Below are 25,570 nucleotides of genomic sequence, written 5' to 3'. Positions count from 1 at the left end.
CATGGCGCCCTCAATGCGTGCCCACAACTTGCATGGCACGAGCTCGTGCCAAGCAACACTAAATTAATTTTGTTTCTTTTCTTTCTTTCTTTTTGTCTTTTTTTAAAATTTAATATATATATTATATTAATATTAATATTAATATTTTATTTTTAGATTAATATTAATATTAGTATTAATATTAATTTATGATATTTTTTTAGATCTGGGTTATTACAATTTTGGCTTGGGTTGACCCCAAATTGTATTAGTAGCCTTTTGGCTTAAATTTCATAAAAAAAAAAGTCGACTAGTTTTACATATTTAACAAACTCTGGGTTGGGAAGTGCGACCCGTGACTGTTCCGAATCCGACCCGTTTCTGCAGTCGTCGGTAAAAAGCCCCTAAAGCTCCTACTTTGCCCTAAACTACCTCCCTCCTCCCTCCCCGCTCCTCCCTCCTCCCAGCCCGTACACAGCTAAGGAGAGAGTGGGAATGCAGAAGAGGGAACAGAGCAAGGTCACGGGATCTGGCCCTACGCCAGCAAAGCGCGGCCGTCCGTTCGGCAGCACCACCGGTGGTGGCGGGGGTACCTCGTCGTTTTCCGCAGCCTCCGGCGAATCTGTATCTCCGGGTTCCCTCCTCGGCCCTTCTCTCCAAGTTCTCTCTTCCTTAGCCGGTCAGCTTCTCTCGGATCTTTTGTTTCCCCCTCCTCTCTCTTTGACACTGTCACATGCTTTTATTTCAGTCAAATTTAAACTTATTTTAACAGGTAAAGAGTAAATTGGTATCACTAATTTCACCATTTGGTATATGGCAATGTGGTCGCACATAACGTGCATCTTAATTGAGACTTATAAGAGTTCGCGGTAAAGGATCACTTCTGTGACGTTCGTCATAATGATTCTTGCGATTCTCATGAAAATGATGAAATTAGAACTATCTAGTAGTTGAAAATTATTGATTAATCTTTCTTTTCTGGTAAAATATGGACAAGAGGGTACACTTAGTTTCCTGCGGTAATTTATTTAGTATCTTATAATTGCCACGTTAGTCATGGCATCTTTAGGTTTCCACTATACTAAAATCTGTGCTCAAGGATTTGTCATATAAGCTACCATACTTCTGTTAGGATTCAAAAATATCACAATTTAATCTGTTCATATGCATGTGATGTCGTTTCGGTATGGTTTTCACCAATTGATACGTTTTATCATGCAGTGGATTTTTGCCAATGATACCGGGGAGTATTGAATTATTGATACTTTCTTATGCTCACCCATGTTGATCTAAGAGACACTGTTTAGGGTCTCCTTCATCCCTTTGACACTCCTTTGACTTTTGGTTCTTGATCTATATAAATTACACTTTAAATTTCAGAATTGAAAGGAACTTCCTGTTTCTCCAAATTATTTGCTTCAACTTGCAAAGTTTTGAAAAAATTCAGGAAAATCATCAATTATAGTCTAGCTATTGTATGATTTAAGGAGATCTAACTTTTTCTATGAGCAATATCTAATGCTAAAAGACTTCAATTTAGCCCGTAAAACTTATTTTAAGGCTCTATAAAGGTTAAAGTATTGTTTCCTCAACATAGTGAGATTTTAGGCTATTTAATGTGCATGACACTATAGTTCCCGGTTTTGGCCAATTCTGAGTGGAATCAGCTGAAATGGATCGATCCTGGCCGGTTGGCTGGTTTCGGTTGGCAGTCAATACTCAATCCGTTTCGGATGGGATCGCCCGTATCTACTGATCTCGCCCGAAATTGGCGAGAACGGGTGGGATCCGACTCGAACCTCACCCCTCCACTTGCCTCTTTTTTCTCTCTTTTTTCTTTCTTTCTCTCCTTTTCTCTTTCTCATGTTCTCTTCTTTCTCACTCCTTCCACCGATCTGCTTCGGACGGATCGCCCGTATCTACTGATCTCGCCCGAAACTGGCGAGAACGGGTGGGATCCGACTCGAACCTCACCCCTCCACTTGCCTCTTTTTTTCTCTTTTTTCTTTCTTTCTCACTCCTTCCACCGGCGACCGAGTAGATCTTCGACGACCTTAACCTCCGACGACCTCGGATGAGTTTTTTATTATTATTTTATAGTTTTTAATTTCTCATTCCCTCCCTCTTTCTCTTCCTGCACTAAGTAGATTCGACGACCTTTACTGTTGCTGCTGTGGTGAAGCAGCAGCACCTGTTGCTAAGAGCCTGAGAGAGAAGGGGGAAGGGAGAGAGAGGGAAAAAAAGTAAAGAAAAATAGGAATATTGTCTATATGAGTCATTTTTGAGTAAATTTTAAATTTTGAGAGGGGGGAGAAGAGAGAGAGCTCGATATTTATCCAAAATTTGAATTTTAAGTAAATTAATATATTTTTTAAGTTTTTAGGTTTCATATGTGAGTAATTTTTATTTTCTTAATTTCCTCTCATTTTTTCTAAATTTTTAGAAAATTTCTACATTTTTTAAATAATATTTAGAATTTTACGTAATTAAAAAATAATTCGATTCGATACAAGTAGCCGATACATATCGTTTTTTCGGACGGCCGATATCGATCCCGATCCCGACCTCGTACCGGGAACATTGAGTGACACATTGGCTCGGCAATGGTACATATCATGTCGAGCCACAGCCAACATCCATTGTGCCTTTGGCATAAATCCTTGCACATATAAATAAATATATCCAATATCCAGATAATCTTTTAGGAGTCGTCGAAAGGGTGGAAGACTACTAATCTAGTAGCATTGCATTTTTCACCCTTTATTAAAATCTATGAAGCACCGACACCTCTTTCTGCGAGAGGTGTCTGTGTCGAACATGCGTCCTATGCGCGTTCGACACGAGAAGGAAGTAGCCAAATTTTCAAAGAAAGAAAGGTACGATGAGGACAACAGATACTTATTAGGCATAATGGGTCAGGTTTGAGTTGTTTTTTATTAACCCGGATTTAAATCCAAAATTAATTGTCTTCAAATTTGAGTTTTGAGATCCCAGTGACTAGTCGATGTCTAGTGAAATTCTCCATTGGGAAGTCATATAGGAATGAAGTTTGGTATGATGTCACCATAGAGGTGTGTCATATCCTATTGGGACACCCATGGCAAGATGACAAAAAGATATTTCATGATAGTGAAAAGAGCATTTACATTTCACGAAGGACAATGTGAGAATTGTTTTACATCCTCAAAGAAATGCACCAAATCCTTGAAAATCAGACTTAATCCTAAAACAAGAAATAATTCTAAAGTGACTATTCTTGAGAAAACATCTTTCCAAGAACATATGATAGAATCAAAGAAATTCCTGAAGACTATGATTTCCAAGGAACTTCAACATTTTTTATCAGAGTTTTCATATATTACACCTGATGAACTCCCCAATAGCCTCCCACCACTGCGAGAAGTCCAACTCCATGTCGAGTTGATACCCACATTTGCAATGATGAGTCCATTTGTGCATAAAGAACTACATTGACAAGCTACTGATTTGTCGGCAAAGGGGTGCATTAGGGAAAGTCTAAGTCTAGTTGCGATTTCTTGACACCAAAGAAAGACAAGTCTTGGAGAGTGTGTGTTAGTAGTCGTGCTATTAATAAGATTACTATCAAGTATAGGTTTCTTATACCTAGGCTTGTTGACATGTTAGATATGTCGAGTGGTGCGAAATTCTTTTCCAAAATAGATCTTAAAAGTGGATATCATCGAATTAGAATATGACCCAGAGATGAATGGAAAATAGCTTTCAAGACTAGGGAAGGATTATATGAATGGCTTGTTATGTCGTGGCTTGTCAAATGCCTCTAGTACCTTTATGTGCATAATGAACCCTCCGACCTTTTCATTGGAAAGTTTGTTGTATATTTTGATGATATCTTGGTTTACAATGCTTGTGCTCAAGAAAACCTAAATCACTTGAGATAAATACTTCACACTTTGAGAACAAATCAACTATATGTCAGCCGTAAAAAATGTACTTTTCTAACTAATATTCTCATCTTCCTTGGATACATTGTGTTAGCAGAATATTAAGGTTGATCCTGCTTAAGTAGAAGCTATTAAAACATGGGCAACTCTAAAAACAATCACTGATGTTCAAAGTTTTCACAGATTTTAGCTCTGTGGTAGCTCCCATGACTGACTGTTTGAAAGCTAGCACATTCCAGTAGACTTCTGAGGTTGATAAGAGCTTTCAACTTGTGAAAGCTAAAATGATAAGTGCTCCTATCTTAGCACTTCTTGACTTTGAAAAAGCTTTCGAAGTTGACTGTGATGCCTCCAACATAGGTATAGGTGCAGTCCTTAGCTAAGAAGGACGACCTTATAGCGCTTTTCAGTGAGAAACTAAATGATGCCCGGAAAAGATATCCATGTGTGATCTTAAATTCCATGCCATTGTTCAAGTTTTGAAACATTGGAGATATTACTTGATTCAGTGAGAGTTCATACTTAACTTTGACCATGAAGCCTTGTGCTATAAGCGACACACAAAATGGAGAAGTTTCTTGTGAGGATATACTTTCACCTGAGACACAAAGCTGGTACAACCAATGAAGTTGTAGATGCTTTGAGTCATCGATCCCATTTGTTAGTCACGATGTCAATTCAAGTAGTTGGCCTTGAATATATTAAAGATCAATTCGACCTATTTAGAGTCATGTAAGGCTAATCAGGTAGATCCAACTGCTGAATTTCATTGTATAGGAGGGGTACTTATTTAGTAGCACATGATTATGTATTTTTATTGGATCACCAAGAGAGAGTTCGGTTCATGAATTACATAGTGAAGGTTTAGGATGTCACTTTGGCCAAAGCAAGACGTTTGCTCTAGTTTAAGAGAGATTTTTTGACCAAACATTTGCAGAGATGTGGAACAATTTATAAAAGGGTGTCGCACTTGTCAAACTTTCAAAGGATACAAACAAAATAATGGTTTGTATACTTCTTTGCCTATTCCTATCATGAATCCCAAAATTGGCCAATCCAGTGTCAGATCGGTCGATCTGGATTGAGATCTGCCATAACCGATTCCGATTCAGACCCAAAACAACTTTGATGACTGGTTTCGATCTGGTGATTGGTATAGGCCTTATCGGTCGAAATCAGCAATATTGGCTGAAACTAATTATTTTTAAGATTTAGATCTAATCTAAAATATATTTAACCTAAGAGACATTAGTAAATGATGTTATCAACTGCTTTCTTTTTAAATTTTCAGTTTTTACTCTATCTTAGACACACTTCTACTGTCACACTTCACCAAGCTTATTCGATGTCCGATCCAGTAAGCCCCTCCTGCTAATCCACACTTCGGTAAACTCGAATAAAATTGTATTTTCTTCTTTTTCCCCTCTTTTTCACTCACTTTTAAACTCCCATGTTTTGCTGTTATAGAACAATCAATGTTGTCTTGTAATAATAATTTACGAGTATAAAAATTTGTCAAATTCAAGTTGGAATTCGTATATTGTTTTGAGCATAATTCCCATTTTCGATCGATCTTGATCCCATCCTTTGACTAGTTTCGTTGGGTTATTGACTGGACCCCATTCGAATCGGCCAAGAGAAAGGGAGAAAGAGAGGAAAGAGTGAAGAGCTCATTGAAGAGAGGTCGACAGAGCTGGATCTACGTCGGAAGAGTTCGCGGAAGGTTGATGGAGCCGAACCTACGTAGGGAAAATTCGTTGGACGTTGATAGGGCTGAAATTATGTCAGAGAAGCATCACTTAGGAGAGAGAGGGAGTAGGAGAGGAAGATGAGTGCACGGGAGAGAAGGAGAGGAAGTGGGGGGGAGAGAGAGAGAGAGAGAGAGAGAGAGAGAGAGGTTGGGATCATAGGTTTTTTTGAAGAGGGAGACTGGGAATAGAGATAATGAGAAGATGAGAGAGTTAGTGGGAGAGTTAATAGCAGAGAGAGTTAGTGGGAGAGTTAGCAGAAGAGAGAGTTAGGGGAGAGTTAGTGGGAGAGAGTTAGTGGGGGAGAGAGTTGGAAGAAAATTTATTTGTATGAGATAGGAGATAGAGTGCATGAGTGGTAGAAAATAATATTTTTATGTTTATTTTTCTGTTTTAGACTTCATATATGAATTATTTATATTTATATCTTATTATTATTTTTTCTAAATTTTTTTTATTATTTTTTTATATTTTAAAAATTACAGGTCGATACAGACAGGCGATACTGCTGATACGGTTGATATATATTAGTTTTCCAGACGGTCGATTTCGATCCCGATACTTAAAATTTTAGTTGAGTGACTTTTTTTCTTTAGTTTTTAGGTAACATGTATGAGTAATTTTTATTTTCTTATTTTTTTGTTATTTCTTATATAATTTTTAAAATTTTCCTGTATTTCTCTTTTTTGCTGAAGAAAAAAATGTCTTTTCTTACGCGCTCTTTAGTTTGAGTAGATCTTGCGTTCTGGTAAAAGATTGCAATATCTTTGAGTAATATTTAAAATTTAACATAATTAAAAATAGTTTGATCCGATTTTCGTGGTCGATATGACTGATACAGTTGATATGTATCGTCATTTCTAACGGTCGATCACGATCTCGATACTGAGTTTTGAAATCTTGGTTCCTATAACCTTGTGAGAAGATATCACTATGAATTTTTTACTTGGATTGTCTTGAACTATTAGTAGAGTTGATTCTGTGTTTGTAGTTGTGGATTGATTTACAAAAATGGCTTATTTCATTCCATGCCAAAAAGACATATCATGCATTTTATATAGCAAACTTATTTTTCTAGAAAATAGTTTGTTTACATGACATCTAGAGACCAATAATCCTCAATTAATCAAAGCATAATCAAAAAGGGTTGACTCAACATCTATTTATAGGCTAACCTACGCTCTAAAACAATTAAAAATATCTAATGCAAGAAAAACACGTAAAGAAATTAAGTTCGACTAGGTTTCGTCGTCGGGCATTCAAACGGGTTCATGGGCATTTGAATGCCCAGGATGGACTTTTGATCTCGGGTATTGGCGTGGGAACGCCTGGACCCGAGAATGGCGGTTTAGGCTGATTTTGGTCCATATCAACGTGTCTAGCAAGAGAAAAAACATCTCAGTGAGACTTAATCTTGCAACAAGCTGAATTTGCCTATAATAGGTTAATAGATCCATTGAAAAATCTCCTTTTGAAGCACTATATGGCCATCCCATTTCTTTTACTTGTTACCTATGATGTAGGACAACGTCTCGATTATAGAGTTGAGAAGAAGTAGGAAAAAATAATCAAACCCGTGGAATCTACCAATCGGGGTGTCGGAATCCACCAACAAACACTCAATATGCAAAAGTTTTTAAAATATTTATTAACCCATAAAAGATGATTACAGGCCTTTATATAGGCAAAATAAAGTAAAAGACAAAATACGAAAATAGCCCTAGAAGGTGGCTAGTCACAACCCTCGTTAAGCCAAAGGGCCACGGGTGCAACCCTTTTGTGCCTATGAGAATAAACGTAATGAAAAGTGATGTCCCTACCGACTCTCTCGGGGTGGAAGAAACTCGACCCAGTTGAGTGGCTCTGATAGTACTCTAAAATGTTAGGGTCAAGCTGCTGTAACTCCTCACGAGTGATCCACGTGCAATCAGACTCTGGTCGCCCGTGCTATCGAACGAGAAAACGGTGAACCCCTCCTTCTGTAGTAGATGCTATTTGATCATCTAAAATAGCGTCTATATTTTCTTATGATGTGGATGGGAAAGGAGAAGTGGTATGTGGCACAGTAGGGATATCTGGAAGGGTAGTAGATGTAGCATAGGGTTCGGTGAGGATGTGCATAGGTGGTTGGTAGGCTGCTAGATCCTCAATATTAAAGGTACAACTAATGCTATAGTCAGGGGGAATATCAATGACATAAGCATTAGCACCTACACCTTTCAGAACTTGGAAAGGTCCTACACTACGGGCATGCAACTTCCGAACAGCTCCTGAAGGGAATTGTTCGGGTTTGAGACAAATCATTAACATGATCTCCAACATCAAACTTCTTGGCACGTTTGTGCAAGTCGGCATGTATTTTGTACTGGCGATTACTCGCCTCAATTCGCTTGGTGATTTCTTGATGCAAATGCTGAATATGATGTGTAAATGCTTTAGTAGACTCAGAGACTCTAGAATGAGATGACATAGGCAACATATCTTGAGGTTTGCGTGCTTTAAAATCATGAACAACTTCAAATGGACTTATGCCAATAGACCTATTAATGGAGTTATTATATGCAAATTAGGCTATAGGAAGAATGTCATCCCAGTTTTTGATATGATTATCCACGAGATAGCGCAAAAGATTTCGAAGACTACGGTTAACGACCTCGGTTTGACCATCGGTTTGAGGATGATAGGCAGTAGAAAATTTTAATTTTGTGCCAACCATGTGCTATAAGGTTTTTCAAAAATAGCTCATAAAGTGAACATTCCGGTCGAAAACAATAGTTTTTTGAAGACCATATAACTTGACGATATGGGCAAAGTACAATTTGGCCACATGTGACGTATTAGAGGTCTTAGCACAAAGAATAAAATGGGCCATCTTAAAGAAGCGATCCACAACCACGAGGATTGAATCATGTTTTCCAAATGCGCGAGGCAATTCCAGGACAAAATCCATACAAACGTCTAGCCATGGGTGATCAGGCACAGGTAACGGGGTGTAAAGTCCAGTATTTTATTTTCTGTGCTTTGCTAACTAACAAGTCCTATATTGACCAAGTAATTTTGCGACATCACGCTTGAGACTTGGCCAATCGAATTGGCGCTCCACTTCCTTAATAGTCTTATCACTTCCAAAATGACCCGATAGGCCACCGGCATGGATCTCCCAAAGAAGGAAGTCACGCACGGACGTACGGGGAACACAAAGCTTGTTAGCCTTAAACAAGTAACCGTCTTAGAGGGAATAATTGTCCAAAGCTAAGTTCTGATCAGTTAGCAAAGTGAAAACCAGTGATGGCCGTGCCAGTGGCACGTGCCGTGCCGATCCAGTGGCACGTGCCGTGCCGTGCCACCATCGGCACGGCATGTGCCGGTCGGCACGGGGCGTGCCAAGCGGATGCCCCTTCGTGCTAGTGGCACACATTTATAATATTTTAAATAATTTTTTAAAGATATTTAGAGATATTTTCTAGTTTTTGGTATGTCAATTTTTGATTTTTTGTCTAAATATATGTATTAAAATTTAAAATCTACATTACAATATTTTATCTTTAGATTATTTTTGTAAATAACCTATTTTACTAAAGATAAAACAACAATTGAATCTAAATATTATTCAACACAATATGATTGAATACATTCATTAAAATTAATATTAATGATTAAACACTCCAGAATATGATTGAATACTTCGTAATATAATTGAACACATAATAACATTCAATACATAATTAATCATTCAATATATAATTGATAATAATTCAATAATTAAAATTAATATCTAGTTGAACGTAGAATGACGAGGAGGATCAAAGACTTCATTTGCTGGCACAAGAATAACACCGGAATATTGCGTTAAATACTGTCGATATTTTTCAAAACTCATCCACTGATAATATTGCTCGTTATAACATCTCACATAGTCTTCATACAAATAAGAATTTTGTAATTCTTCGATGATATGTTATGAATATTGAATATGCACGGGAACGACCGGCATCGACACAGACACAGACACACTATAAGCATATGCAGATTGTGGATATGGAGTATAATAAGAGTGTTGTAGCTCTGGTAGGTGTAATTGATATGATAGTAATGATGATGAACTCATATCATCTTGTGGGCGCACCTCTCCTAATGTTCTGCTACCTATAGACTCAAGTCCTTCCCTCATATGCTGTAATCATATTAAGTTTGAGATGGTCCCTTTTTTTTCTATCTCTAATAAATTCAGTTTTATGGTCGTCTAAGTCTGGCAAATGAGTTGTCATTCCAATTTTAAAAAATGGCAAATAAGTTGTCATTTCAAAAATGACAAATGACAAAAGTTAATTGATGGAAATAAGAAAAAGTAAAAAAAATAGGTTTCACATGTCATATCATATTTGTTAAGAAAATAAGTAAAGTTGATTTGATAAAGATCGATGGAAATAGAAAAATTAAAAAAAAATGTCTCTATATTGGCACATGACCGGCACGAGGCTGTGCCGGACGGCACGTGGCCGTGCCAATCGACATGGCTCGGCATGGCTCGGCACGGGGTTGTGCCACTAGCACACCCCGTGCCAAGTGCCGTGCCTCTTCTGGCACGACAAGTGCTGGTCGGCACAGGGAATGCCGACTGGCACGGCCATCCTTGGTGAGAACGATCTCGCCAAAGCCCGGGCAAGTTGTATAATCCTCTTTCATTTTGTCAAACCCAGTGACTTTGATGCTAATGGCAGACAGAAGGTTAACCTTTCGGCTAAGCGTATCAGCCGCCTTATTCTCAACCCCAGCTCTATGTTTGAGTACAGAAGTGTACTTCTGTAAGAATTCGATCCATTTTAGTTTCTTCCGAGAATTTAGGAATCGAAAAGCTTCGTGGTCGGAATAAAGCACGAATTCATGCGGAAGTAAATAATAGCGGCAATAGTGTAAAGCTTGAATAACCGCATAAAATTCTTTATCATAAGTGAAGTATTTTTGCTTGGCCTCATTTAATTTTTTCGCTGAAATAGGCAACAAGATGGCGTTCCTGGCTAAGAACACCGCCGATCCCGATGCCTGAGGCATCACATTATACCTCGAAGCCTTTAGAAATGTCATGAAGACGCATTATAGGCGCTATTGCCATTTTCCTCTTAATTTCTTCAAAAGCCTTATTTGCTGCCTTACTCCAATAAAAATCTCTTTTCTTCAAGCAAGCAGTGATTGGCGACATGATAGTACTAAACTCTCGAATGAAGCATCGATAAAAAGTAGTAAGGCCATGAAAGCTACGCACATCATGAATATTTCGTGGTTCCGGTCAATCAACAATTGCCTTGATCTTTTCAGGTTCGGCGCGAACTCCTTCTGAAGTAACCACAAATCTTAAGAATATGACTTGATCAACAAGAAAAGAACACTTCTTTCTATTGCCATAAAGTTGAGCAGCACGAAGCGCTAAACAGACTTGATGCAAATGGTCCAAATGAAGCTCTTTTGATCGACTATAAATCAAAATGTCATCAAAATATACCACAAGAAATTTTTCCATGAATGGGCGAAGCACTTGTGTCATAACACGCATGAAAGTGCTTGGGCATTTGATAAACCAAAAGGCATTACTAACCATTCATTAAATCCGTTTTTCATCTTAAAAGCAGTTTTCCATTCATCGCCTAGGCGAATTTGGATTTGGTGATAACTATTTTTATGATCGATCTTAGAGAAAATTGAAACTCCCACCATCATATCAAGCTTCCATTGGCATAATGTCACACTACACATCTTCCTTATAAAAAGGAATGTGATAGGAACGAGGCATCTCTCATTTATAGCAATGGAAGAATCATTGACCTAAGATACCTTATAAAGATTCGAATGAGGTGTAGATTTTAACGCAAAGCAAGATACAATGCTAAAAGAGACAACATTAATACAACTCCCATTGTCGATGATGACTTTGCAATCTTTAATTCCACATTTAATGTAAGTGTCGAATATTGCATTCCTTCGCCAATCATCGGTCTCCCTGGGTTGTGTCAAAGCGCAACGAACGGCACCAATAGTATGGTCTCCATAACCACGATCTTCGTCACTATCTTGGATGTAACGCTCCTGCCCGGCATAGGCACGTGCACGCCCACGCGCCCAAACGGCACGCGCGCACGCGACAGGTCGGGTGGGGCCCGTCACACACAGATACTCCTGTGCACATATAATCATGACATCATCAAATAAAACATGTTGACCTATCCATGATCACATAATTCATCACCAAATAAATTATACTATTAATCAAATAAACTTGTTAACATATGAATATCGAAGTCCACAATAATATACACTAGACCACTACATAATCTGGCAGGACCTACACAGGCCACAACAAACCATCAAGATACAACTAAACAACTGATACACGAGTGCACTATAATCTGACATTTACTATACAAATCATCACCTAATGCAATAAATGACAAATATAACAAACAATGATACAACTCAATATCGGGTTAAACTATTTCTATACCACTTCACGTCTATAGCTTACCTAATCTTTGTTCTAAAATATCTCATCAGAATATCTCAAGTCGGTATCACGTACCATAATATCTGTGGAGGTTAGAAAAGAAATAAAGAGAGTCATGAGCAAAAGGCTCAGTGAATAGACCTTACCCCGAATTAGTGATGCCAAACAGAGAGTAAATCATGTACTGAATAATATGAATCAGAAAGAGCATCATGTCATGAATGAGTATATGAATGTATTCTCAATAATATATAAATGAAAAATAGATAACATGTCATAACTGATACAAGTATGTAATCCTCGACAATGAGTAAACAGATCTCCATGTCATACTATTATTACAACTCTCTCAAATATGACACATGATGCATGCCAACTATGACTATGCTATAATATCAAATGCAACAATATATGATGTATATTGACTACTCGATAATTAGGTAATCACATGATAATGAAATTATATGCATTTCTCAACATCCCAGTCATCAACGTCCGCTCTATATGTCATCATCATACTAGACCACGTGGCACAGTCAACACTTGGTACTCGGTCTCAACATTATGTCCGAAGGCTCAGAGCATACTTCGCCATCCACAAGAGTATCTCAAATATAACCATACCCCGCCACCCGCAAGGATATCAACATCTATCCAAATTAGGCACTCTTAGCTGATAGAAATCTCGTAAGGATAACTCGCTACATATGCCCTGGCGAACGGCATGTGTCCGAATGTCTGCTGCACACACAGACTAATGACCTTGGACATAAGGCCAACAGGATCGCAACTATGTCGAGCGATCAATCATCTCCAGGCACGCCCTAACCCTCGCGCCCACTCGGGTATCCTCACACTTTCTATCAACTATCCTATCAATCACATTTCATGCTTTCCTTCTAAATGACAGATCATATGCATATATCTAGTATGATAACAAGTTACTGCATAATAGGAATTTAGGTGGAATAGGAATCAAGAGAAAAATGATACAATGTAGTCTCCAACTATGTAGTCAACACATGCATACTTATGCTAATCTATTACATGCATACTGATGCTAATCTATTACATGCATACTCATGCTACAGATCAATTGGACGTAACCTTACAACAGTATAATCATCTCTCATCATCTCTATTTATCATTATTATACTCATCCAAGATCAGCCTAATTATATGCATGATAAAAATATGCTTGACTAAAATTATCTCTAGATAAAGTCATATAATCATGCTGGAGGCCAAAATATGCATGTACATAATATATAATATATCGTAATTTGAGAAAGGCGTCTAGGGGATAAGACTATTCACCGTCTGATCAGAAGACCCAATACACGTATCTTTCACGTCCATCAATTAATCATCACAAATCACTAGTAAGGTCCACGGGGTCTCAAATAAGGAGTTCGGGATCTAAAAATATTTAAGTAGCATGAAGTTAGCCGTTCAACTAATTAAAATCCGTTCGTGTAATATAAGATGATTTAATAGGTTTTAGAATTTCTACTTATCTTTATAACTAGCTAGATTTTTAATTGTAAATAAAATTAAAAATATAAATATAGATAAAAACCTAATTATAATTATATCTTGATTAATTAGAGACTATGTAATCATTACTTTATAAAATAATAAATAAATACCTAAGCCTAGTATTTTATTTGTTACAAAATAATAATGTATAATAAATTATTAGAATTACTTAAAATGTATCTCATAAGAATATTGGTATATAAATTTGATAATTATAATTTACAAATCAATACATTAATTTAATAGTATTACCTATATTTATACCTAATTAATCATTAATTATACAAATTATAATTAATAATAATTATATTGAAGAATATATAATATTATTAAATTAATAATCTATTTGTATTAATTAAGAAGAAAATACCTAAATAAATAAATAAACAAACATAAAATAAAGTAGATAATAAAAATCAAGGATAGCCGTACCGACCGGCACTTGCCGTGCTAGTAGAGGCACGACCCGTGCCGGTCATGTGCTAATGTAGAGACATTTTTTTTAAATTTTTTCTATTTCCATCAATCTTTATCAAATCTTTACTTATTTTCTTAACAAACATGATATGACATTTGAAACCTATTTTTTTTTAAACTTTTTCTTATTTCCATCAATTAACTTTTGTCATTTGTCATTTTTGAAATGACAACTTATTTGTCATTTTTTAAAATTGGAATGACAACTCATTTGCTAGACCTAGACAACCACAAAACCGAATTTATCAGAGACGGAAGAAAAAAAATGGACCATCTCAAGCTCAATATGATTACAGTCAGATGAGGGAAGGACTTGAGTCTATAGATAGCAGGACATTAGGAAAGGTGCACCCACAGGATAATATAAGTTCATCATCATTACTATTGTATTAATCACACCTACCAGAATCACAATACCCTTATTATACTCAATATCCACAATCTGCATATGCTTATGGTGTGTCTTTGCTTGTGTCGATCGTTTCCGTGCATATTCAATATTCATATCATATCATCGAAAAATTACAAAATTCTTATTTGTATGAAGACTATGTGAGATGTTATAACGAGCAATATTATCAGTGGATGAGTTTTTAAAAATATCGACAGTATTTAACGCAACATTCCATTGTTATTCTTGTGCCAGCAAATAAAGTTTTTGATCCTCCTCGTCATTCTACGTTCAACTAGATATTAGTTTTAATTATTGAATGTTATTATGTGTTCAATTATATTATGGAGTATTCAATCATATTATGGAGTGTTTAATCATTAATATTAATTTTAATGAATGTATTCAATCATATTGTGTTGAATAATATTTATATTCAATTGTTGTTTTATCTTAAGTAAAATAGGTTATTTACAAAAATAATCTAAAGATAAAATATTGTAATGTAGATTTTAAATTTTAATACATAGATTTAGACAAAAAATTAAAAATTGACATACCAAAAACTAGAAAATATCTCTAAATATCTTAAAAAAATTATTAAAAATATTATAAATATGTGCCACCGACACGGGGGGGGGGGGGTGTCGACTGACACGTGCCCTGCCGATGGTGGCACGGCACATGCCACTAGCACAGCCATCATTGATAAAAATAATGTCACCAGTGCAGGGCTCGTCCCAGCACTACTTGCTACAGTGCTGGGCCGAGCCTAGAACTTTTCCAGAAGCAGAGGAAGGAGCTAAGAGAGAAGAATGGAAGAAGGAAGAAAGAGAAAGAGGAAAGAAGGAAGAAAAAGAAGAGGGAGGAAGAAAGGAAGGGAGGAGGACTTAGCGCCGGCGGGAAGGGCACTGGCCGCTGGTGGCCAGCCCGCAGCTAGCCTCTCGCCGGCGGCTCCGCTCCGGCAAGCCCGAGCTCAAGAGTGCAAGAAAGAGAGAGAGAGAGAGAGAGAGAGAGAGGGAGAGAGAGAGAGGCGGTGGGGGGTTTGGCACGACGGTTGCGGCAACGCATGGGGGTGCGTGCTGTGCCCAGTTGCGTGGGCACGAGGCAGGCCACATTGTGGCCGGCCACATCGTGCCCATAACAGAACTTACTTTTTTTAATTTTTTTTATCTTTTAAGGATAGGGTTTTACATTTTCCTTTCCCCTTATAAAAATTTCGACCCCTAAATTTATATCACATTGGTATTGTAAGAAATTCCACATATCTAGTTCCACTACCTTCTAATCAAATCGACAACTATGCAATCTCACTTTTTCAGACCTATAACTTATACTTCGTTTACTAGTTTACTCATTAACTCTTAACATTAGACAACCACAAGTAACTCCCTTACAAAAGTAAAATTTCTAGATTTAGGTCAGTCAAGTAATCACACTATGTCTATAGACATCAATAATATCACTGGTCTGCAAGATAGAGTACATTCGTTCTACAATATAAAAAGTGTCGTGTTCTACTCCAAAATACTTGAACCTGTCCAAAACTATCATTTATTTTGCTAACTGCAACCATATAATAACATAATGCCATAACCACCTATGACAATACAATGCAACTTATTTAAGTAATTTATCTCCAATCTACTGAATGTATATTTCGATCCCAAACATGTTCAATGGATTATCCCTCAATACTATCACCAATACCAGGTAGAACGATAAATATAAGTTATTTTAAGAACATTCGAAATACTTAATTCATGCTTATCTTTTTAGACAAATAATGTCACTAATCTAAACATACTCAGCATCATCCGATATCCTCATAAAATTTAGGCGATAGCACAAACTCTCTTATTTAAAGTGTATTGCTTATATGCTTATATAACCGGAGCATCATACTTTAGCAAGCTGAACCTTCATGCCAGGTACCACCAGATCCGAGTGCATGCTGAGGACGTCCACAAAATAGCGTGTCGAACTCATGACGGGCAATATGAGTTTTGGGTGATGCCGTTTGCGTTGACGAATGCTTCCACGACCTTCCAAGGGTTGATGAACGATACATTCCATCCACTCTTACGACGGTGTGTTAGTATTCTTTGATGACGTTTTAGTGTACAACAAGACTTGGGAGGAGCACTTGGATCATCTACGGTCCGTGTTGGCGCTCTTGAGGGACCTTTTCCTTAAGGTGAAACAAAGTGAATTCCTATAAGGAGAGCGACGAGTGGAGTACTTGGGGCACATCATTTTAGCAGAGAGAGTCACGGTCGACCCAAGCAAGGTGGCATGCATGCTCAACTGGACACAACCAAGGACGGTATGAGAGCTACACAGTTTCCTTGGTTTAACAGGCTACTATCGCAGGTTTGTGGCCAACTACGGGAAGATTGCAGCACCACTGACAGCCTTGCTGAAAAAGGATGCCTTTGAATGGATTGATGCAGCGACAAAGTTTTGAGGAGTTGAAAATAGCAATGGCGTTCGCATTGGTATTGGCACTATTTGACTTCATCAAGCAATTCGTGATCGAGTGAGACGCGTCGGGAGCTAGCATAAGAGCTATATTGATGTAGAACGGGAGACCCATTGCTTACCTTAGCAAAGCCTTGACTGGGAGGTCCCAGCAGCTATCCACCTACAAGCGGGAGATGCTTGCTATTTTGCATGTTGTGATGAGGTGGAGATCATATTTGATTGGGAGGCGATTTGTGATCCAGACAGATCAGAGGAGCTTACCCTATTTTATGGGGCAGCGGATTTACACGCCAGCGTAGCAGAGATGGGTCACTAAGCTATTGAGATATGACTACGAGCTGCAATACAAGAAAAGAGAAGAGAATAAGGCAGCGGACGCCCTATCCCGACAACCCGAATTGGCCAAATTGGCAGCCCTGTACGTGCCTGTCTTTCCTTTCTTAGAGACATACAAGCTACAGGAGCTACTGATCCAGATATCTTGAGAATCTTGTAGGAGGAAGACGACGCCACGAGTCATTCTAGAATGGTGAGCTAAGGCAGATTGCTATTGGACCATGGGCGTTCGGATACCTGCGGACATAGGCCTGCGACGAAGAGTGATGGAACATTTTCATTCCATCCCTGAGGCAGGACACGAGGGACTCCTACGGACTCATTGAGGCCAGTCAGACTATTCCAGTCATTGCCTGTGCCGGAGAGGATTTGGGAGGACATCTCTATGGACTTTATTGAGGGCTTACCTTCTGTGAGGGGGTAATCGGTCATATTCGTTGTGGTAGACAAGCTGAGTAAGTATGCTCACTTTTCAGCCCTAGCATACCCATATTCAGTAAGGACAGTGGCAGAAGGTGTTCGTGCGCGACATTGCCAAGCTTCACGGCATGCCGCGTTCGATTGTATCCGATCGAGATCGAGTCTTCATCAGTGACTTTTGGACTGAGTACTTCACACTCCAAGGTATTTGGTTGAACTTCAGTTCAGCCTATCACTCACAAACAGAAGGCCAAACTGAGGTGGTGAACCAGGGCATAGAGCAGTACTTGCGGTGCTTTGTGAGCGAGAGATCGAGGAGATGGCTCGACTACTTATCGTCGACGGAGTGGTCCTATAATACTGCATTTCACAGCACCATCGAGATGACACTATTCGCGGTAGTGTATAGTAGACTGCCACCAACCTTGAGGATATACGACCCCGAGGCATCAGCAGTGAGGACGGAGATAGAGATAGAGCTAGCAGATCGGAATGTGGTTCTACGGAGGTTATGAGAGCACATGACAACGGCCCAAAATCGTATGAAACAAGTGTATGATCGCCAGCATCGGGAGTTGTTTGAGGTCGGGGACATTGTATTTGTGCGAGCCCAGCCATATTGGCAAGTTACCCTACGTTCTGTATGCAATCCCAAGTTAGCACATCGATATTTTGGACCGTTCCCCATATTGGAGCGAGTGGGACCTGTTGCGTACATATTGGAGTTGCCAGTGTATTGCTACTGCGAGCGAGAGTAGGGGCGGATCAGGCAGTGAACACATAGATATCCGATCCATCGGACGAGATATAGGTATATGAGCTAGTGTGTATTGGCGAGACGGAGGTGTTGTCAAGAAGGTCGACTAGAGACTTTTGGTGGAGTGGCTTGGGCGACATTCCGACGAGGCGACATGGGAGTTTGAGGAGGACATCATGGAATGCTTTTCGGACTTCTCACCTAAAGTCAAGGTGACATAAGCGTGGTGGATTGATACAACTAGAGCTGGATTAAGTTGTATCAGAAGAAATAAATTTATTTTGGAAGAAAATAAGGCTTTTTGTCGGGGGGGGGGGGGTGGTGTTCAAATGCCTGGACCGCGTTCAAACGCACTATGCGAACGCCTGCACGCGTTCATAAAAACAGAGAACGTGATTTGTGCGTTCGAATGGCCTCGGGCCTGTTCGAATGTGCCCGTTCGAATGTCTGCACACGTTTGCAAAGACAAAGAATGAAAATTTTGCGTTTGAATAGCCTTGAGCGTGTTCAAATGCATCGTAGCGAGAACACTTTGTTTTTAGGGCTTTATTTTTGTTGTTTGAGTCCAAGGGGTAGTCTCTAAGTATTGTGGAGTGCACCCTAATTGGGTTATATTATGAAATCTATCTTCTTCTTCTATCTCACTCTCTCCCTCTCTCTCTTTCTCTCTCTCTCTTTGCCCTAACTTCTTATCGTCCCCTAGCCTATATTGGTTAGATCCTTCTCCTCGTCTGTCGTGTTCCTACTTTGACCTCTTCTTTCCCTTTGTCCTATTTTCTTTTCTAATCACAAATATCCCTATCCACATATCATCTTCTTCCACCTCTTCCATCACCATCAAGAACTCCCTTCAATCCAAATACCAACCTTTCCCTCATTAGTCCGGTTCGTAACACTAGGTTAGATTAATAAGCTGCCTAAAGTGTTTGGGAATCCTCTAAGAAAACTCTTGATTTTTTCTCAACCTTTGGACTTCCCAGCATAACTCAACTTCCCAACCTAACTTCTTAATTTCTCAACCTTTGAACATCCCAAAAACATACCTTTGGTCTCCCCTCTTTATAAATCCTATGCAGCCCTAGTGGAGAATGATCTTTGGAAGGTATCAAACACTTGTTTTCTTCATATAAACTTCTCATCTACTTTTCATTCTACTCTACTCCCTTCGACAGTCCTTGCCCGTTTCCATCTTTTACCTCCTCTCTATAAAATCCTCCATAATCTTTGTGGGTGTCTTCTTATTCTGCCTTATCTCTCTGCTTCCTTTTCATGTATTTGCTGCTTCCCTATTTTCAGCCGATTCGATCGAAACTGACCTGAAACTAGTCACAAAATTTGTTTTAGGATATGGCCGATCCTGATTCCTATCAAGATTTAAGCGAAACTCTTTTCCATGGTTACAAATCCAAGAGTGAATACTGCTCAGAATGATTGTTGAGTTAATTGTCTTTAGTTCAGACAACTGTATAGGACTGGCACCACTATCCTTCTACGGGTGTAGCATGAAATTTAGTGATGTTATACTTTTCCTTACCTAGAAGAATTTCAGATATGCAATCTGGGATTTTCATAAGCACCTGAGTATTCCTATGTCAAACTCTGACCTTCCTTTTACGTCAAGATTGATCTTGCATCTTGATGTCGTAGTGTGGGCTCTTTTTTCTTTTTCCTTCATTTTGAGGTAGTTAAGGTACCACAAGCTGGCTCTTGTGCACCTTTTATTTTTAGGTAGTATTGTTGTCAATCTAAGCTTTACATTCTAAGATCTTCACATATGGGGTGACTTGGCTTTCTTAGTTTTGGGTTCTCTCATATGTTAGTTTACCTCTAGTAATTAATGTTGCTTGATTATGAAATTGGAAAACTTCATCTCTTTGATAAAGAGGTATTACTGCATTTTCCTATCTCTTCATTGACAAGAGACTTCAAATGACAGCTTAGAAATTTACCTTATAACTTTAAATTGGGCTGAAACAGAGCTAACAATTTGTTCATTATGCCTGCTTGTGGTCATTGCAAACAACAGATCAGAACAATAGAAGAATTGTCCTTGCTTTACAAAGTGGATTGAAAAGTGAGCTGACATGGGCTTTGAATGCTCTTACACTGCTTTCTTTCAAAGAGAAGGATGATCTTCGCCGGGATGCAACACCTCTTGCTAAAGTCCCTGGATTGCTAGATTCTCTCCTTCAAGTTGTAGGTGCTGATGTCTTTTGTTTTTTTTTTTTAATTTAAATTTTTATCATCTCTGTTTATCTTATTTTGTCGATCCCTTAACTCTTCACTGTTATGAAGCTTTTGTTGCTTGTAGGGAGTCAGTTTTCTTTTTGCAGTTTTCATTGTTATAACACACACGGTTGAGTAATAATCGTGATTCCAATTGAATGCACATTGTTGTAGCCTCATGTACTGAAATGCAATTTTTCAGTGCTTCAATTATAAAGTATGAAACTTGATTTCTATCATAATATATTGCTCAACTTTGTGTTTGTTGAACTTTTGTTATACTTTCTTGATATTGCATATTTTTTTCTTTTTAGCACACTCCTGTGAGTTTTTAAATTTGTAGTATCTTTTGTTATGCTTGCTTCTTATCTCATATTTCCCATTTGGCATGTCTGTCAGATTCTAAATTTGTAGTCATATCTAATATCATGGGGCAGGTCGATGACTGGCGTGATATAGCTCTTCCTAGGGATTATACAAAGCCAGCAAGAGTAAGAACTCTGGGGACTAATTTAGTGGTTACAGGCTTTGGAAATGAGTATGATACAACAACTTCCATTGACACCCTCTTGCATCATGGGTATGTCATGATTTTTTCTATTTTTACATGGCAAGGTAGTACTGGTAGGTACCCTGCAGTTACATTGTAGATTGGTAAGCTCAAAGTTGGACTATGTATTCTGGCAGTCCTGTAAGTGCTTCATCCAAAACAGAGGCATCTATCAGAAGAAAAAAGAAATCTGTGGAATGGTGGTTTGATGAAGATGGCTTATTTAATTCGGATGAAGAAGGGCGAGCAGAGAAACATCAATGTGCGCTTGCTGCTTCTAATATCATCCGAAATTTTTCATTCATGCCAGACAATGAAGTTATAATGGTCCAACATAGGCATTGTTTGGAAACAATATTTCAATGCCTAGAAGATCAAGATACAGGTGAAAGAGTGTATCAATTATCTGTTATCATCTTATCTTAATCATGCTATCTTGTCTTGTCTGTACTTCCATTATTCCATATATTTTGTTGACAATACGTTCTCTGTTTGTTTAGAAAGTAGTGATGCTATCCTGTCTTTCTGTGACAAAACTGTCCATTATTATTAGGATTGAGTACTATCTAAGTAATGATCCCAAAAGCATTTTATATCCTAGACCTTGTGAAGCATTCAAAATTAAAGTGTATATATTGTCAGGCATCATAAGTTCCAAGTGTATAAGTTCTAAAGTGATAATATATTCTTCGGGTCTGTTGGAGATTGTACCCTAGATTCAACACGTCTGTATGACAAAGGGACATGAGAGATCTTTAGGTTCCCAGAGAAATTGGTCTGGGGAGGGAAAGAATACCTTATTTCTGTTTAGGCACTTTATTTTTTGACAGATTTATTGAACTAACTTTAGGTATCCTTCATTTGTTTCATCCCTTATTCTTGTTATAATTTTTTTCTCTACTTTCTTCTTTTTGTTGCTTTGATTTGATTTCATGTAGTAACCTTCTTAATCTAGTCATCTTCCTTTTCAATTGTGGACCAGGTTAAGTTTGACTCTGCTACCACATGTAATCTCAAGTGAATTGTCATTTCATTAACTTTTGCGCAAGATATTCATGACTTCATAGAGGGGCATTCATTGAATAACAGCTGTGTAACTGCAATTTACTTATTTGTACAAATTACAATGTCAATTTAATGGTAGTTTTATGTTTGGTAGTACTTATTTTCTTTATGAGTAGTAAGATACTGAAGTTATGAAAAATTTCGAATATTTTTTTACTGACATTTATTGGTGCATAAAGCAAATGAATGAACACAAATTTTATATAGGAATTGCCAGAAGAAATTGTGGAATCATCTTTTTCTACTAACCTTGTTTACTGATTATCCTTCCTATTATTACGAAGCTTTGATTGCATTATGGTGGTATTGTGTACTACTGAATTATGTGATTAAGCTGAAGTTCGCTTCATCAATACTCAATCATATTCTTCTGCTAACATTGTACGTATTTTCCTAAGCAGAAGATGAGGAGCTTATAACCAACATGCTTGAGACAATTGTCAATTTAGCACCAGTGCTGGATCTGCGAATATTCAGCTCATCAAAGCCATCGTATATCCAAATGACGTGAGATGCTATTTTGAATGTCATCTTTTCCTTTCTATATGGTTGCAGTCTATAATTCAAGCTTTTTGAATCTAGCGAGAAGCGTGCTGTTCGGTCCATCATGGGGATTCTCGGATGTTCCATAAAGGCATGGCATTGTGCAGCTGCCGAATTGCTTGGACGCCTGATAATAAATCCAGACAATGAACCATTTCTCCTTCCTTCTGTACCGCAGGTATGTAAATAATTTGATCTCTTTGGAACTTGGTGAGTAGAGAGAGTGGTTTATTTCTTACTTTAAACATTAGATCATGTTATCGAAGAACATTTAGATGTTGCAGATTCGATGGATCCAGTCAAAGGAAGATCATTTTAGGCATGGGATAGTTTAGTATAGATTTAGTTGGCACTGTCTAATCTTACTCTATCTTAGCCCATTTGAGAACCTGTCTTAGTATAATTATTGCAAAGGCTCCATGATTTCATCATCATCCAGGCTTTCTCACAACAATATGTTGGACAATATCTTGAATGCCAGTTATGGTTGGAGTTGTGGATAGTAGGACTCAATGAATGTTTCTGGCTAATTGTTATCATGATGCTAAAATGTTGGCGTGGGTGGTCATGGATGATTTAACATATCAAGTTGGGTGACCAAGTTATTTCAGTGATTGTAGCAAATTTTATGCTTTTTGCTGCAGGTATACAAGAGATTAGTTGATCTTCTGAGTTTTCCCGCAGTTGATGCCCAGGCAGCCGCTGTAGGAGCTCTCTATAACCTTGCAGAAGTGAATATGGATTGCAGGCTGAAGCTTGCTGGTGAACGATGGTAAGGACACTCCATTTGTATTAGATAGAAGTTTAGATATGAGAGTATCATAACAATTGTATTTAATTTGATTCAGGGCTGTCGATAGACTCTTTAAGGTTGTAAGGGCTCCACATCCTGTACCTGAGGTTTGCAGAAAAGCCGCAATGATACTGGAGAGCCTGGTTTCTGAGCCGCAAAACAGGCATCTGCTTCTTGCTCATGAGAGTACCTTTGCTGAGATACTCATGATGGATGGAAGACACTCTGATACCTTTGCTCGCATATTGTATGAGCTAACATCAAGGTCAAATAATAAAGCGACAACTGCTAGAGGTGTTTGGGGCATGTGAGTTTATTGCAATTGGCTCTTAAATCATTATGCATGATGAGCCAATCTTGCCTTGCAGAAATTGGGATATTAATGTTCACTTGCAAATACATTGTCTCTCTAAGTATATGCTGATTAAGTTGTTCAACTGCATCAATATTATTAATGTAGTGAAAGTTAATGGAATCAAGCAAAGCATACTTAATGTGCTTTTGTGATGAATTCTTTTTTTAATACTTTTGAAAAAAAGTAGGGAATACCCCTAGTTATATTGTCATGATACATGGATTCAAGCCTAAGGATTGAAATTGGAAGAAAATGATAAAGGAAAATAGAAAAGAAAAAATGGTGATAAAAGGAAAGGGATCAATGGTTACAAAATTTAGCAAAAGTCAATATCATGATTTTAGTAGAAAGGCCACGATGGGTCTTTTACTATCTCAAATTTAGGCGATTTGCACCATAAACACAATCTATTTATAATTTTGCTTGGTAAATTATTTTAAGATTTTTTTACAATTTTACCCCTATTTTTTGAAAATATTAAAATTGCCCCCACACCAACTTTGATGATATCTAGGAGATATTATTTGTAGAATATGAAAAGTCTAACTATATCTTCATTGGTAGGAAAACCTAAATTATCTCGTGAATATTATTTTTGAAAGTCTTTTTCTCTACAGTAGCAAATCATCTAAAACATTATTCTTCTTTGTCATTGAGAGCTCTCCCTTTCTTGAACCCATCTTTTTCTACGGCTAATAGAATTAGTGCATGCAATTGGGGCTTCCCTTTCCTTTCTTGAGGAATTGGAGAGCGTGAAACTTAAGCATGTGTTCTCCTAATTCTTGCTTCCCGCTTTTGTAATATTAAGTTTCTTGTTGATGAATTGGTTCACTCATGTTGGAATTGAAGGAAGAGACAAAATTGGCTGGTTAGAAAATGTATTCACATTAGATGGGATTGAGGATTATTTAGGATTTTGGGTATATGTCCATTTACTTGTCAGATTTTGTATACGCATAATTTGATTCTTCATAAATACAGAAGCCCTTAATTGTGCTTTTACATGGAAATCTAAATGGTTAGAGTAATAGTTCATGTTTTCTTGTATTGTACTGTATCACTCTATTACATTTGACAATTTATGTAAAAGCAATTCTTTTCTGTACTTAATTTTTGAGCTTGTGATTATTTATATTTTTTACTTGCTATTTCATATTTTATACTATGAAATCTATAAATAATATTTTCGAAATTCATAGTTAGCATCTTTGGAATCCATAGTTAGTAACTTTGGAATCTGAAGACACTAACTATAGAATATATTATTAATAAATTTTAGTATGATATTACTTAAATTAGATTTTTTATTCTAAATTTGTGGATAATTGTTTGGTTAATTTGTTTATTATGTAGATATTCTATTTTTTATAGGTTTCATTCGTAAGAGAAATTGACCTAAGAATTCAGATACAGAAGATGAATATTAGTTATAGGAATAGGAAAAGGTTCTCAAAAACTCCCAACTATGATTTCACGTTACTTTTTTC

The 25,570-nt window shown here is 37.6% G+C and overlaps 1 protein-coding gene across 1 annotated transcript; it reads left to right on the top strand.

Moving 5' to 3' along the window:
• The first annotated feature begins 410 nt into the window (after nt 1-410).
• Nucleotides 411-24,239, top strand: LOC140802264 (armadillo repeat-containing protein LFR). The gene is made up of 8 exons (XM_073157727.1): nt 411-658; nt 20,578-20,747; nt 21,215-21,357; nt 21,465-21,712; nt 22,794-22,899; nt 22,975-23,113; nt 23,580-23,707; nt 23,784-24,239. Exons 1-8 carry the CDS (start codon nt 475-477, stop codon nt 24,037-24,039), a joined length of 1,374 nt encoding a protein of 457 aa, XP_073013828.1. The 5' UTR covers nt 411-474; the 3' UTR covers nt 24,040-24,239.
• The last annotated feature ends 1,331 nt before the right edge of the window (nt 24,240-25,570 follow it).

Source organism: Typha latifolia, chromosome 15, assembly GCF_019914945.1.
Source record: "Typha latifolia isolate L0001 chromosome 15, TyphaL0001v2, whole genome shotgun sequence".
NCBI classification, from domain to species: Eukaryota; Viridiplantae; Streptophyta; class Magnoliopsida; order Poales; family Typhaceae; genus Typha; species Typha latifolia.
Note: the sequence above shows the minus strand (reverse complement) of the source record. Positions and strands in the feature narration are given on the sequence as shown.